At 42.7% G+C, this 16,529-nt stretch overlaps 2 protein-coding genes across 2 annotated transcripts; one reads left to right on the top strand and one right to left on the bottom strand.

Moving 5' to 3' along the window:
- The first annotated feature begins 3,312 nt into the window (after window positions 1-3,312).
- On the top strand, window positions 3,313-10,143 carry Cyp18a1 (Cytochrome P450 18a1). Its single transcript, XM_033329978.2, has 5 exons — window positions 3,313-5,590; window positions 6,078-6,199; window positions 6,604-7,033; window positions 7,393-7,657; window positions 8,066-10,143. Exons 1-5 carry the CDS (start codon window positions 5,218-5,220, stop codon window positions 8,493-8,495), a joined length of 1,620 nt encoding a protein of 539 aa, XP_033185869.2. The 5' UTR covers window positions 3,313-5,217; the 3' UTR covers window positions 8,496-10,143.
- A 1,356-nt stretch (window positions 10,144-11,499) lies between these two features.
- On the bottom strand, window positions 11,500-13,209 carry phtm (cytochrome P450 enzyme phantom). Its single transcript, XM_033329980.2, has 5 exons — window positions 13,089-13,209; window positions 12,813-12,961; window positions 12,289-12,491; window positions 11,897-12,209; window positions 11,500-11,673 (listed from the first exon to the last, which is right to left on the bottom strand). Exons 1-5 carry the CDS (start codon window positions 13,207-13,209, stop codon window positions 11,500-11,502), a joined length of 960 nt encoding a protein of 319 aa, XP_033185871.2.
- Window positions 13,210-16,529: the final 3,320 nt, after the last annotated feature.

Below are 16,529 nucleotides of genomic sequence, written 5' to 3'. Positions count from 1 at the left end.
GTATCGCTAAAAATTACCTGACACGACCCGTTTCCCGTCTCGTTCTCCCTTTTCATTCTGTATCTGTATTTATACATGCGTTATATTCGTACATCTATACAACGTTGCATTTCTCCGCTCTTGTCCGCAAATCGACGAGCGATAAAATTTATTTTCACGCGAAACTTTGGCAAAAATAATCGACTCGATCGGTTAATCGTTGCGTAGAAAATGGAATGTTCGTAACTCGTATTATCTGTTCTCGCCTATCGCTTAAGTGTATCCACACGCTTATTCGTAACGTTAATCGCTCTCATTAATTTCTACATGGTTAATCTTCGGTCAGTTACGAGTTAACAACTCGTGAATTTCGTCGAATCCCGAAAGTTTTCTCTTATCTTCGAAAGAGTTATCTCTCGCGTGATATCTACCGTTGCAATTTCTCTGGTCGGTAATGAGCAGCTCGGTTTCGTTCTGTTTGAACAGAAGGCGAGGAGAAATCGTGGACACGACGAAAGAGGAATCGAATTGGAACGTCGAAACGCACGCGATAGTCGAAGAAAAGTGGTAGCGGGGATTAGATGGGTCAGCGTGCGAAATGGCTGTTCTACTCGACCGACGGTGGGCTCGTTCCGCTGTTATAATTCGAATTTTTCTCAGAATATTCATGCATCTCCTAGTCGAGTATCGGCTCGATCGCTAGTACCTGCAAGCGGGAACGACTGCGTGAGTGCGAATGGATCGTGTGCGGTTCGTGTACGCGTTGTAGGTTCCTTGGAAGGCGGTAGGAGGTTGGAATCGCGAGGTGACGAAGGAGGGAGTGGTAACACCTGGAATGTACGTAAGGTAAACGGCATCCGGGCAATGCCCTCGCATGTAAACAATCAGAAATCGCAAACTTGATTACGCGAGCAAGTTGTTTCTCGCGTATGCACACATTCGAAGAATCGATCACGTTTACGTGCACGCATGCTCACGATCCGTAACAGTTATACATATAGTAGTACGAGGACTTCGGTATATGGTAGCGTACTAGTTCTCCCCTTTTCACCTGTCTCCTTCTCCTATCGAAAAGTCTACAGTTTAATTCACCGATAGCTAGGTGCTACAGTGTGACGAGATCGGATACGTCGAATTAGGAATTACGATGTTTATCGAGCGAGGAGCAATCGATAAGAGAAAGGGGACAAGAAAGTTGAACCAGAACTGACGAAGCATCGGTAGCTGATAACGGTGGGAGATGACGTGTGAGATGAGATTATACTCTGGTTAAACTATAACTCGGTCAAACTATCAGTACGATATAGCGGCACATCATCTTCTTCCTCTCTTTTCCTTTATACGACCATGTTCTTCCGTTTTCTACCGATACCGAGAGAAAACCGAGTCGTATCGTTTCTTCCCACCTCTCCAAATGTAAACTCTGTGTTATTGTCTCAAAGAGCCAAAGTCAAATTTGTCGTACGTCGGCGAGATCGTTCGATCGAGAGAATCACGCGACTAAACATCGGAACAAAGTTACGAAACGATACGTCTTACGTCGTCGATAGGTTCGTCTTGACGGATCTTGGACAAGCAGAAAAAACGAGAAAGACGACTTTCCAAGAGATACGTAAAATTATCGTATAGATGTACGTGCAGGAAGAAACGAATAGTCATACAAACATACGATGCATGTTTAAAGCTTCTGAAGGTCGAATATTTATCTCGAGACACGCGTAGCACTTGGACGTATCAATATTCCGGCTAAGTCGATCGTAACTCTTTTTGGTTTCGGCGAATCGGTATCTGTTATTGGCCTGCTGTATTAATCGGTGAATCATTTTCCTTTCGTCTCGCGATGGGGGTTCGATGTACGCGTCCGATAATAATTGAACTCCTCTGCTTCTATCGCTGTTGTCGCATCGCGCGTGTCTTCTCCTGCTAATTGTTATCAATCGAAATTCATACTCGCCTCTTTTTATCTCCGTTCTTATTCCCTTCCATTCGAAATTGTTCCAAAGAAAATCCTACGCTAATTATACTCGAACAACGTTTATCATCTCGTTTCGATGATTCGAATTTTACAGAGTGAAACGAACGAGCGCACTCGTAATCGGATCGTCGAGTGACATCGCATCGGTTTTCGCAACCAATTTACACGATTTATGCTTCTTCTTGGACATACTTGGCAGAAAGCGAAGAAAAGTCGTGAAACCTGTTGCTAATCGTGTTACTATATTGCGCATGCATTACTATCGTAGAGAAGATGTTGCCGTAAAGAAGACGAAATTCGAACAATGAAAATATCACAGGGTGGTATCGAAACGATCAAAGCTGTAACTCGTGACACACATAGCGTAGATAATAGATAAGTGACAAAGATCGATTCGACGAGCCAAGACGATTTGATCCATTTTTTCTTACGTTTCTCCCGTTATCGTTTTTACATCGAGGATGTTACGTCAAGTTACATCTTGTTGCGAAGAAAGGCAAAAGTATGGGAAAATAAGTTATCGTTGCTGTTTGCAATGAAATCGAGGCCTTGAACTTTACGATTAACAGCGATAAATCGATTATTTTCGGTCGAATCGAGCAAACGTGAAGCCGAGACGTAGAGTGACAACACTTGGTGGAGTACGTGTTGTTCATGTTGCAGTAAAACGAGCGTGCGTTCTTCCCGGTTTCGAACGAACATTACTACAGAGAACTCGTATGTGTTCGATGGCAAAAGGGATATTTCTGGTATCGTCCCTGGTGAAAACCGGACATGGCTATCGAGAAAGAATACGAACTGGGTCAATGACCCAACCGCCGAAGAACCGCGAGACTGTTCAGCGGTGGCCAGGTCTGTGTCAGTATACGTAGCTGTGTGAAAAATGAGATTCGTTTAAACGCTGAAGAAACAATCTTGCTGCTTAAACGATCGTTCGTCTTATCGCTTGTTTCACGCTCGTTTCTCGTAACGTGCTTTCATGTTCGCGATTACGACCTTGTATCTGCTGAAAAGGAAAAATGCGCTCTATCCTTTGAACGGAGAAATAATTCGCGGCTCGGTGGAATCGGTTACGATTCGATTTACGATCGAATAAACTAGACTTTCAACAAAAAAATAGGAAAATCGAGAGAGAAGGAGACGTCTTCGCGCGTTAGAGCGCAAAGCGTATTTCGCCTTGTTCGCGTATCTATTATGCGACACTGTTCTAATTTTCTCTTGTTTATCCCTTTTCCATTGTATGTGTAAAACGCATGTCGAAGAAGGAGAGAAGGAGGAGGAGAAAGAGAAGGAGGAAAAAGAAGAGGAGGAGAAGGAAAAGGAGGAGGAGGAGGAGGAGGAGGAGGAGGAGGAGGAGGAGGAGGAGGAGAAGGGACGACAAAGCAAAGATCGAAAGAATAGCTGACCCGAAGCGGATCCTTTGCGTGTAAAACGGAGAGGCACCGTTGGGTTTGGTGATAGCGATCCCCACCATAGGTTGACGGTTTCGAATCCCTGCAGGGGGCCCGAATGCCCCCACTCTATGGTGGCGGTAGAAGAGACCTCGTGGTCTTCGACCAACGAGACTGTGGTACAAGGAGTCCGCCCTTGCACCCTCGACGGAAGTTGGTCCACTACCCTGAAGGCAAAGCTCGTGTCGTACCCCCACCGAGTTTCGTGTCACCGTAACTCGTTCAACGGACCACCGTCTTACCTGACTCCTTCCGCTCCTTTACGTCCGTCTCTGCTCCTCTTTGTACCGTTGCCCCACCATATTCAGGGACTGCCGGGGGCAATTGGGAGGCATCCGGGGGGCCATTTAAAGCCGCTGGGGGGCCGGTACTCGATGAGTCACTATATAAGCGGGCAAGGACAAGAAGGTGTATGTTAGTGTACACTCAATCTTCCCGTGGCTCGCACGATTCACGAAGTAGCGAGCGCCGGTGAATTCGGCTGCGGCTGTGACCGACTTTTTTTTTCTTTCCCTTTATTCTTTTTCTTTTCTCACTCTTATTTCCTTTACTCTTTTCTTTCTTCACTCTTATTCCACTCCGATGCGTTTTTCTTCTTTTATCTTCCACTATTCCATTAAATAATTGCCCAGCTCCTCCTCTCGCTCTCTTACTCGCTCTCTCTCACACTCTCTCTCTCTCTCTCTCTCTCTGTCTGTCTGTCTGTCACTCGTTTCTCCCATACTTCCATTGACTCTCCCACCACGTTTCTTCCCCTAGTGCGTAAGAACAAGCGAGCGCGTTTATCACCTGTGCGTGCACGTTTTTCCTACTCATTGTCTCTGCTAGTTGATACGATTCGCGGTTTCTTTCTCTATCCGTTGCAGCGGACACCGCGTCTCGCGATATTTCACTTTATCTGATTTTTCGGCGAGCCTTCTCGATCGTTGCGTAATCGTTACTAAATCGGTATCGACGATTTTTCTTCCATCGTTTTTGTTTTGCTTCTTTTTTTTTTTTTTTTTTTTTTTTTTTTTGATAAATCGCTCCAATTATCCTCTCTCGTACACGTGCGCACGCGCACACGCATAAACGCATACGCATTACACAGAAGCGTGCGCGCGCGCACTCTCCTTCCCCCTCTCCTCTCCTATTCCCCTATATTCCCCTCCAGATTATGCCCCACCAGCCTAGTCAGATTTGATACTTAAAGCCGCGAATTTCGGAAGCATCGTTTCGAGTAGGAAAATTGTGTTCGTGCCGATACGAAACCAGCCAGAGGGAAGGTTGACCGGTGGTTTTTCGTCGGGACGTGCGAACGTGTCGTGACGAGAAGGGATCGAAGAAGTTCTGACAGAAAGAAAGCGAGAAAGAGGGAAGGAAAGGAAGAAAGGGTCGTAGAAAGCGAAAGGAGACGAGAAAAGCGGAGACAGGGTTGAAAGGAAGAAAGAGGCGACAGAAGAAGGTGCTACGCGGAGAAAGGAGAGAGGGAAGAAAAGAAAAAGAAGCAGAAAGAGAAAGAATAGGAAGTAACAGCGAAGGTTGTGTATAATATTAGACGCCGAAAAGGTCGAGGTGATAACGAAAAGAGAAAGTAAATGAGGGAAGGGTAGAAATTCAATTTACGAAGCCGAGGGAAAATTAGAACGATAAGAAGAGAAAATATACGGAGAGGAAGGAAGAAACGAGTAAAAGTGTATCGGGATTAAGGGTTTGAGAGAAAGAAGCTCCCTATTTCGAATTGGAAAAAACGAAGGGAAACTTCGTTCCCGAAATATTTGCAGAAACGAACGCAAAACGTATTATTATAAAAGCATAATTGAATATAGCGCGATGTTAGTGGAACACGCGACACAATGGGCTTGGCAAGCAATGGGTGGCACGAGAATCGAGGTCCTTTACACGTTTCTCGTGTTCTTAGGTGTATTATTGGTAGTAAGGTGCATGCAATGGCTTAGGTATGTGCGCTCTCTGCCTCCAGGGCCTTGGGGTGTACCCGTGTTTGGTTATTTGCCATTCTTGAAAGGCGACGTTCACCTCCGGTACGGAGAACTCGCAAAGAAGTATGGTCCAATGTTCAGTGCTCGACTAGGAACGCAACTGGTGGTTGTTATTAGCGATCATCGTACGATTCGCGACACGTTTCGTCGGGAAGAGTTTACTGGCAGACCGCATACCGAGTTCATCAACATCCTCGGTGGATATGGTAAGTGTATAACACGTGACGCCTGTCATGCTCGTTTCCCGATAACTAACTCTATCTCGATTTCGTGTTCTCGCATATTTTTCACTCTGCGCTTTCCCGTCAGATTCTTATCTCTTTCCTTCTTTCCCTTTTCACATTTTTATCAACCATCTCGCCGCTGCATGCGTGCGTCCGATTTTATCGCCGAATCTTTCTTTCTTTTTTCCTGTTTTCCACTTTTAGCCAATTGACTTCTACCTCTTTTTTTTTTCGTTATTCGAAATATTTCGTTCGTCTTGCTCGTAGATTATTTTTTCGCGTCACCGATTCTTTCGATTCCGTGATCACCGGCAGGAAAGCTTGTATGGTTTACAGATAATTTATTATATTGTTACGCTGCGTACGAATTAAAACACGTTGAATCTCCTGTTTTTCGTTCGAAGCGGTTTCGTTCTACGAACTGGTCGGTTCCCTTGACTTTTGAAGCTCAAGAGTTTTTCTCTCGTAGGTATTATCAACACCGAAGGTGCTATGTGGAAAGACCAAAGAAAATTTCTTCACGATAAGCTCAGAGGCTTCGGCATGACCTATATGGGCGGTGGGAAGAAAATTATGGAATTGAGAATCATGGTGAGCGCTGCATTTTACAAAATTTCGTCTTTCCTTTTTCTATAGTTTTTCTTTCTTCCGCGTACTACAGTAGAATCTGAGTAAAATTAACCAAACGATCGACTAGTGAGAAGTTTAAGAATAGTCCCTCATGTAAGAAACATTAAGAAATATAAATAGCAACTGAAACTGATAGTACATCTTTGCTCGCAAATCTCTATTTCTGACTAATATTAATATTTAAACATAGCTCGAAATAAACGACGTTCTCGTGAAAAAACCAATATATTCGATTATCCGAGCAGCGTGCTTCCCGATTGTATTCGAATAATCAAGGTTTCACTGTCTATTCGCATAATACTTGCTTCGTTGCACTTGATATCAAGTAGATGAAAAAGAGACGAATAATTTCTAATTGGTTTTAGCGCGAGGTTAAGACGTTCCTTCGTGGATTGGTGACGAAACGAGGAACACCGACAGACGTTTCAGCTTCCCTTGGAATGTCGATCAGCAACGTTATATGTTCCATTATAATGGGAGTGCGTTTCCAACATGGCGACAAAAGGTTCAAAAGATTCATGGACTTGATCGAGGAAGGTTTCAAGCTGTTCGGCAGTATGGCCGCTGTCAACTTTATTCCTGTGATGCGTTACTTGCCTTGCCTTCAAAAAGTTCGCAACAAGATTGCGGAAAATCGCGCGGAAATGGCCGATTTCTTTCAAGAGGCGGTCGACCAGCATCGAGCAACGTTCGACGAAAGCACTTTACGAGACCTTGTCGACGCTTATCTGCTCGAGATCGAGAAAGCGAAGGGAGAAGGTCGCGCGACTACGCTCTTTCAAGGGAAAAATCATGGTGAGAGTGCGCCGATGATATATCTCGTACACAGACAGCGAATATTTATGAAATTTTCTATTTTCATTCGTATTTTCATGGATAAAGAAATGGAAATTTGTTTATTAAATGTGGTAACGAGCGCCGTACTTGAAATATTTCGTATCATTTTGCGCGCTGTTTTCGTTTATCTTTGATTAATATAAGATAGGAAGCGACGTACGTCGAATTTGTCGCCTCGGTTTAAACGAACGATGTCGATGAATTTTGGTTTCGTACGAAATTTAACTGAGAACTCCATAAACATTCGCAGTTCGCTCGTAAGAATCGCCTTTCGTTTTACACCACTCATTTCTTTCTTCTTTTCGTACTATTCATAGATCGCCAGATGCAACAAATTCTCGGTGATCTGTTCTCTGCTGGCATGGAAACGGTGAAGACCACGCTCGAATGGGCAATAATCTTGATGCTACATCATCCGGATGCGGCGACTGCCGTACAGGAAGAATTGGACCAAGTGGTAGGAAAATCGAGGATGCCTGCTTTGGAGGATCTACCTTTTCTTCCGGTAACCGAAGCGACGATACTCGAGGTTCTTAGGCGGTCGAGTATAGTCCCTTTGGGAACCACACACGCAACCACGAGGTAATTATATCGTCTACAGATCCCACTGTTGACACGATACTTACGAGAATTCGTCGGTCGAATTTCCAACCTTGTTTCTTAACCGAATTACATCGAGCGGGATCATTCTCTCTTTCGTCTCATTACTATAATTGGGTTTCTTCAATTGGGTTAATATCTATCGATATACCGCGATAAAAGCGAAAGTAAAATCGAACCAGTCGCTAATTAGGTTATTTGCTTTCGAAAAACGTTGCTATCTTGTAAAGCGGTGAGTGGACGAGCAAAAGAGAAAAGGACAAAGACGAGACGCCGATATAGATATACAATTTTCGTAGTATTGGGGCGCCGCGATGAATGAATGGATGAATCACGATCTCGATGGAACGTGTGAGATAGTTAAGATTGAAAGGTGTAAAAATGTTTCAGAGATGTGACGTTGCACGGTTACACGATACCAGCTGGATCCCAAGTGGTACCGTTGCTGCATGCCGTGCATATGGATCCAGAACTTTGGGAGGAGCCCGAGGAGTTTCGACCGAGTCGGTTTCTCTCGGCCGAAGGTAAAGTCCAGAAACCGGAATACTTTATGCCTTTCGGTGTCGGCAGACGTATGTGCCTGGGCGATGTGTTGGCACGCATGGAGTTATTCTTGTTCTTTAGTTCGTTGATGCACACGTTCGAGTTGCGATCGCCGCAGGGCTCGTCCTTGCCGAGTTTGCGCGGCAACGCCGGTGTCACCGTCACGCCTGACCCCTTTGACGTTTGTTTGGTACCAAGAAATTTGGATCTCATCGAAGATACGAGCAACGATGTGATCCCCTCCGGCGCTATTCTGCGTAATATCGGCAGTCACTGAGTTTCCTGCTTTTTCGAACGCTCCATAACGATCAACGGAGCACGGTAATCGTTCCTAACGAGACCGATCCGACCTGGACCGACTTGGCCCGACACGATCCAACCTGATCCAATTCGATCTAATACGATTCAATCCGATCCATCGTACATTCGTCCATCCTTAATCAGCCCTACAAGATTTCACATCATCGTCGAAAGGTTCGTTCGAACGCGTTCCATTATCCCTCCTTTTATTCTTCTCTCCATCTACCTATCGCATAAATGTCGTTTCACTCTCGATTTCTATTATTTAATTTCCTTGCGTGTACTAGCCAACATTTATACATATTTAGGGTAACATTTCGCTCTTTATTTATTCGCATTTAGTCATTAGCGTTATTTGATAAATGTATGTCGGTATAGAACGTGTGTATACGGTTGAATGATATGAGAAGTTTGCGTGTACATGTTCAAATTCGTTGCACACAATATATACAAAAACGATTTCGATAACAATTCCGTCAACGATGATCCGTCACGTTCTAGAGATCGTTGTGTTGGCGCAGTCTCGGACGTAAAAAGAGACAAAAGACTTTTAGATAGTAATGATAATAAGAGGAATCAATTATTAGTAATGGTATTAGAAATAAGTAGTGGTAGTGGTAGCGGTAGTAATAGAAATAGACAAAAGTAGTAACGGCAACGATAGTACAGGCGGTAGTATTGGTAAAATAATAATTGATAACGACAATATCGATGATAGCGATAGTGGTAAATGCTAGATTAAGAATTTCGGGTTAATAAAAAAAAAAAGAAAAAAAAAGGAAAAAGAAAAAACAAAAGACCGTGTAACGAAGTACGCTGTGAGTGTGCGCACAGATATTCGTAAGTTACTGTATTATGTACATATCTAGGTATTATCTTGATAATAGGCGGTGAACGAGAGCGCGAGATCGTCTTCGACTAACGAGTTCTCTTTCCCTTATCGTTCGAAAGTTTCGACGCGACTAAATTCGAATGGATTAGATCGTAGGGCTGCGCGTCGGATGGACGCGGCTGTTGACCTAGAACAGTGATTTTCGTGAAAGTTAGAACGAGATTCTTGCGACACCACACACAGTGTAGTTACGTAGCGTTTCAGAATTCAAGACCAACATCGAACTCGATCCGTTGGGTGCGGGCAAAGATTAAGGCTGTGAATTTCGAATTTAGGACATGGGACCCTCGAGATTCCTGTGATAACGCGATCGTAAAATCATTTCCAAAGATATATTTTGTTGCGTGTCCGGCGAAAGCCGACGAACCATCGACGCGGATTCCCCCTGGTTTCTTTATATTCCGTCATCTTTCTTCCTCTTCATCGTTCCTCTTACGTTTTCCCTTTGCCGCGGTGAGCTTTAACGCCACGTACATATCACCGCGTCGATGCTTCGTTTGTATTCACCAGTAAGAAATTTATATGCTGCATGCTCGAATTGCGGAGCACCGCATTGTGTTCACCCGCCGACCGCGAATCTGTGTTACTTAATGTTATTATCTATTTTTCTTTTTTGTAACGATCATTAAACAATGTTAATGTCCATATGACCAAGCTTGTAATTATAATTGATAATACGTGTGTCTCCTCTTCGCACGAAATAAATCGATATTTTGTATTTCATGAAAATCAATCATTGCCTCGTATCGTATCGTGCGTACGTTGTTGCTCGACGAGTCGTGTTCACGAACGAAACGACCGTCACGATTATGTTCGTGACTTTTTGTGAGCTGAAAATTACATTCCCCGTTTTATTTCGATCCAGTAGTCGATGATCCTTTCTCTTTTTTGCTTTTCCTTCCCCACAATTTATTTCGTATTTATTTCATATTTCTCTCGGTTTGTATTACGCTTGAAACACCGTTTCGCTAGAAAGAGAGGAAGAAAAAGGAAAAAAAGTAGAAAAAGACTGTAATTACGAAGAGGATGAAGGGGATACCTTTTGTGTGTTACGGGGAATCGATTTTGTGTTTTCCGAATTCGCGAATATACCTGTTGACGAAAAGATTAAGAGAGCCAGAGATGGAGGGACGGGAATGTGGGCGGAAGCTGAACTTTCGGGATGACAGGCGATATAGCTCGACCAAGACGAAAGAACAGGTATTTAAGAAAAAAGACAGATACAAAAAAGGAGCGAACAGCAACAAAGGGGGGAAGAGGGGAACGGGGGGGCGTGATTGAGAAAAGGAGAAACGAAAGAGTCGTTCGTTTATCCGCTGGACGAAAACTTTCTAAACGATCGATCGTTCGACCAGGTTAATTATGAAAAGTATATATTTTCGTAAAACACGCTTGTGATAGTTGTAACTTGTAACGATGATCGATCAGATTACAATAGCCGTTCTATTAGATCTACATCTTTTATTGATTATAATCGTTAATTAATGATGTCGTGGAACGAACATCAAGCGATGTGGTTTCGGAACTAACGTAATGCCACAATCGCCTTCGAGATCGACGATCTCGTCCGGTGGTACGGATATAACGAATGCGCGCAGTATCCTCCCGGCGAACAAAAATAGTATCATCCTAGCGAGTTCCTCTCCCACGCAAATGCGTTTTCCTTTGAACAAAATGAAATCAAACAAAAGAAAATTAAAAGAGAATAGAATGAAATAAAAGGGGGAGAAAAGAAAGAAACGCGTCTGGCAGGTATTTGTTATTCGAATAAATACGATGAAGCAGAAAGTACATATCTATAATATCACGAAGAGAAGGTGAACGAGAGAGAAGAGAAGGAGCGGGAGAAAAGTCGAAGATAATTACCACTTTGAAATGGGAGAAACGATTCCGGTTTGAAGAAACTTCCATCATCGGATAGGAATCTGTCGGGTCGAAATTCGAGAGGATCTTGCCAGTAAGCAGGATCGGTGTGAATAGCCCACTGCATCGGCACGATCATGGTACCGCGTGGTACATCGTAATCACCTATCCGCATATCCTAAACAGGCGAAATTTCCCATAGAGGAATTGGAAAGAGAGATTTGATTTATGGACGGTACGGTACCTCTGATGTTCCATGAGGAATACCGAGTGGTGTAACAGTCCTTATCCTCTGCACTTCGGCTATAGCAGCCTCGAGACGAGGCATAGCGATTCTATCGTCTAGAGTCGGCTGCTCCCCTTCCTTCAAACATAGATCCATCTCCGATTGTACCTTTTCCTATGAATAATATAGTAAATAGAAGTGATAAACGATCCAACTGCCTTTGTGTGAATGTGTCATGGGATAAATAGTTTGCTTTTCCGAGGAAAGACAAATATGGACAAAGGTCGTTTTTGCTACGAGCTTACCAATCGGCGATTCTACTTAACGCTTTATCCTACGATCTCCCTATAGAAAATCTCACATACCGTAGGAGGAGCTGTAGGAGAGTGCAACATACCTGCTCCGTAGGATGGGCAGCCATGAACAAGAGAAACCAACGAAAGGTGGTCAAAGTAGTATCAGTTCCAGCACCAAAAAGATCTGCTAATAAATGGTACAGTTGGGGTTCTGTGAAAAACTCGGATTTTGTACCGTTTTCTTTCCTCATTTGTTCGTCGAATGCTGCCAGAAAGCTCTCGACTCTATCCGTATTTTCTGATGCTTGCGCGATCTGTGCACGGTGTTCTTCGAGTATTTCCCGATATACTTTATGCGTTTTCTCCTTTCCATCGACGATCGATTGTATCGTTCGGCCGTATCGTGGTAAGAATCTGAAGAGCAATTTTTACGCATAAATTTGTCATTCTTTTATTTTAATAATGTCGTTTAAAATTTGACACTTGGATGTACCTGAGAAAAGGTAAAAAGTTGAGCGGTCCAGCGACACCAATTTCTTTCACTCCTTCTTCTTGCAAATGTCTTAGCCATTTCCAAACTTCGTCTTCCTCCTTATAGGTTTTTCCAAATACGATGCTATTAACAAGATTACCCATACAATGATGAAGCGTATTTAATGGATCGATCGGTCCATTTGCCCCGCGATTTTTCAGTGCCTATCATACGCAGACGAAGAAAATTGTATAAAAAGTGATTGATGTATCATCGATTGATATATTGCGTCGACGTATTCAATTCAATTCATGCTATTAACAGGATTAGATATCAGAAAGCCAAATATTTTTGTTCTCAACGTGTAATCCATTTGGAACTGATCTTTTTGGTATTTACTTTTTCACCAAGCAAATATTTTACTATTTTAAGTTGTCGTAGTACTGTTGTGTTTAGTCGGAAATTCTACTATCAGGGTTAGTGTATATGTATTACAACTAGTTATCGAAAGAAGCAACGAAGCGGTGACTAATAACACGACATACCGTTGCACATTCATTTGCTGCATCGGATATTCGTTTCTCCATTTTCTCGCGCTTTGGTCCTTCGTGCTTTATCATTCCAAAGTTTCGTAAGCAATTGCTAACGAATTTTCTCTGATCCTTCCACCGTTCTCCCTCCGCGCAAACTAAACCTGTACAAAGTCATTCGAAATTACGAAATAGTATTTATAATATCGTTACTTTTTCCTATTTTTCGATTTATAGAATTAACGAGTATAGTTCCCGAGTGATACACATGATTTTGTCAGATAATCTTACCATATCCCTTCATAATCCCGTGTGTAAGGTACAAAGGTGCTCTACCGGTGGACATATCTTTCGAGAAGGTCTGCTTTATTAATTGAGGATCCGACAATAAAACAGTATAAACGGAACCCATGCGGAGTCCACATATAGGACCATAAACTCTGGCTAAATTCGTCAGAGTTTCGTGTGGTTTTTCTGCATCGATCCATGGAAGATAGCCGACGATCGGAAGTTGCCAAGGACCAGGTGGTAGACGACGTACCTTTCGATTTATATAGAAGACGTATACAAGAACGGAAACGAATAAAACGAATATCGCGTAAATGAAGTTCATCGTGAATCAGTTCGTGAAGCAGCGACGAAGCATCGAGCGATTCGATTGAATCTTCTGTAACGATGTTTGCTGCGTTACCTGTAACAAAGAACAAATAAATTACTTCTTGCTCGGTCGTATCGTAATTGTAGAGACATCCTGTATGTTTGCAATAATTGACAAGTATCCAAATACTCACGTAATTATTAACGTAAAAACGTAGCAAATATTTATTGACGATAACACCGAACTAAGACGTAATTGAAGTTGAGCAAGAACATGCGTATGAAAGCTATTTTAGCGGATATTAAACTATGGAACTACCCAGTTACGACGTAAACGATTGACTGGCAATCTTGAGTAGTCCGGTAAGTCGGACACAAGTAAGAATAGAAACAATTTAAATTTTTGACTTTCAAATAGTCGATCAACCGTTTTACAATTGAGATATGGCTACACGATCGAGACGGTCAGAACGATCTACTTATTCTGGTTTAATATGAATCGCTTTAGAATTTTGTATTTTATGCGAAGGTTATATATATTATATATATTATGTTCACTCTAACGTTGCACTTATAATTATTTATATATTGTATCCTTAATGACACATTATTTGTTATTTGGATGTAAAATGCTACGATTAGAACAGTTACAAAGAACCATGTTGCACTCTGAGGCTATCAAAAGTATTACTGCCACAAACTACTGACGCTAATACCTCCCTTTCGTCGTTTCTTGCTATCTCGTTTGTCAGTCCATTTGTGATATTTCGTGGACGTGGGTAAATTTCCAATTTCTTTTCGCTCTTAGATTATCTTTGGTAATTCCAAGAACTTTTCAACCGTTATTGTGTTAGACTATCGCTGCTCTAATCTAAACCCTAGGACCTTAGGATCCTGAGACAAAAATAGCAAGTAAAAAAGATACTATTTCACAAGTTTCGCTTATCTGACCCATCTAGGACAAGGAAAAACGATTTTTGGTTTCGACCATCTGCTTCTTACCTGATTTGTTTTGTGGAACTTGACCGTTGGTACCCCGTTTTTTGGCTTTTTTTTTCTTTTTGAAGAGATTTAGAAGGTCTTTGAAAGGTTAGGAAGAGACGTCTATCTCGAGGTCCTAGGCTTAATCAGACTTGCAACTATCACTAATGTCACTTACAGGATAACATTGTAAGATATGCATACGTATACGCACTGTATTCTACCTAATGTTACCTAGAAGTTAATCAGTCAGTCTTCCACAATTCTAACCTAATGTATAAATATATGAGATTTACTCTATATATGAGACTACTCAAATTTACTTCCGTATCTATGCTACTTACAATTTACATGATTACGCAGAGTTAAACACTATATCTGGAACTATTTGTGTTTGCAAATGCCGTCACTGCAGTGACACCATCGTTTAGACGAACGCTAAGCTTGCTTCTTCTCTTTCTCTATGGTCAGCAGAAATTGTATAAGCACAATATATTTTAGCGATCTAACGCGAATCTACTCAACTACTTCTTTTTTGGAGTCGTGAACCGCAAGTAAATATTTTAACTACATCTTCCTCCGCCACTGGAAAATTTCAAAGGGACGCGAAGGCGAAGGCGAAGGCGAAGGCGAAGGCGAAGGCGAAGGCGAAGGCGAAGGCGAAGGCGAAGGCGAAGGCGAAGGCGAAGGCGAAGGCGAAGGCGAAGGCGAAGGCGAAGGCGAAGGCGAAGGCGAAGGCGAAGGCGAAGGCGAAGGCGAAGGCGAAGGCGAAGGCGAAGGCGAAGGCGAAGGCGAAGGCGAAGGCGAAGGCGAAGGCGAAGGCGAAGGCGAAGGCGAAGGCGAAGGCGAAGGCGAAGGCGAAGGCGAAGGCGAAGGCGAAGGCGAAGGCGAAGGCGAAGGCGAAGGCGAAGGCGAAGGCGAAGGCGAAGGCGAAGGCGAAGGCGAAGGCGAAGGCGAAGGCGAAGGCGAAGGCGAAGGCGAAGGCGAAGGCGAAGGCGAAGGCGAAGGCGAAGGCGAAGGCGAAGGCGAAGGCGAAGGCGAAGGCGAAGGCGAAGGCGAAGGCGAAGGCGAAGGCGAAGGCGAAGGCGAAGGCGAAGGCGAAGGCGAAGGCGAAGGCGAAGGCGAAGGGTTGGTTTGAAAAGTAGAAGGAAAAGTAAAGGGAAAGGTGGAGTGGAGTGAAAAGGGTTCTTACTACTATCCTTGGCAATAAGATCTTGATCAAACACAATAAGTTAATTGAAACTATTGAAGTTCCTGAGATGTAATATGTTACGATATCCAGAATGTCCCAGGGTTTAGCAGTTATACTTTGTCGGTATATTCTATGGGTAGAATCAGGCACAAAATGTTACGTAAACATTGGTCAATCAAAGTTTCATTAAAAAGTTATATTAAAAATACAAAATACAATGAGAATAATACTTTGACTTTCAATATCACCTTCGATTTCACCCCATTGAACTTTTATTTGCGGATAACTTTAGAGAGATTCAATCTTTTATCGCTAGCAGTTTCGTATCGAAGCGAGGTATTAACAGCTAATAAGAGTAGATATGTTAGGTTTTATTAAGTGAATGTTTGGCAATAATCGTTTTTTCAATCATAAAGTGACATAAAAATCAACAAAACAAGGCTTATATTCTCCCCGTGTAGTCTTCGTAAGAAATTTATATCTTCTTTCCTATTTCAATAAGTACGATTTAAATATTGAAGCTACCTCTTTACTGACCGAAACTCTTACATCTTTCTCAATTGTACCTATTCTGTTCTGTACATTCCTCTTTCTTCCAAAAGTTCAACATATTCGCTCCTTCATGCGAGGTGAACTATTCGAATTGAATTCGCGCCGGTGATAAACTGCTCAACCTTTTAATGTAATTTTATTATTTTTCATTTAACCTAAGGACAACTACTCCGAACTCGATAAAATGATTTTTCTCCAAGGCTGGTTGATGACCGCAGACTTTTTGTCAACTCTCTTCGAAGGGTATAACGAACTTTATGCTGATCGCAATCCTCATGGACGAACCACGTAGCTTTTCTTCGTGATCCTTCCTGTCCTCCACGATTCACCTTTCCCTGCATTCATATACTCTATTTGTTCCTGCACTTTTTCGTTCGACCTATCGTACTACTCGATAATTCGTGGACCTG

Source organism: Bombus vancouverensis, chromosome 11 (assembly GCF_051014615.1).
Source record: "Bombus vancouverensis nearcticus chromosome 11, iyBomVanc1_principal, whole genome shotgun sequence".
NCBI lineage: Eukaryota > Metazoa > Arthropoda > Insecta > Hymenoptera > Apidae > Bombus > Bombus vancouverensis.
The sequence above is the reverse complement of the archived record's forward strand: the minus strand, read 5'-3'. Positions and strand labels throughout refer to the sequence as shown.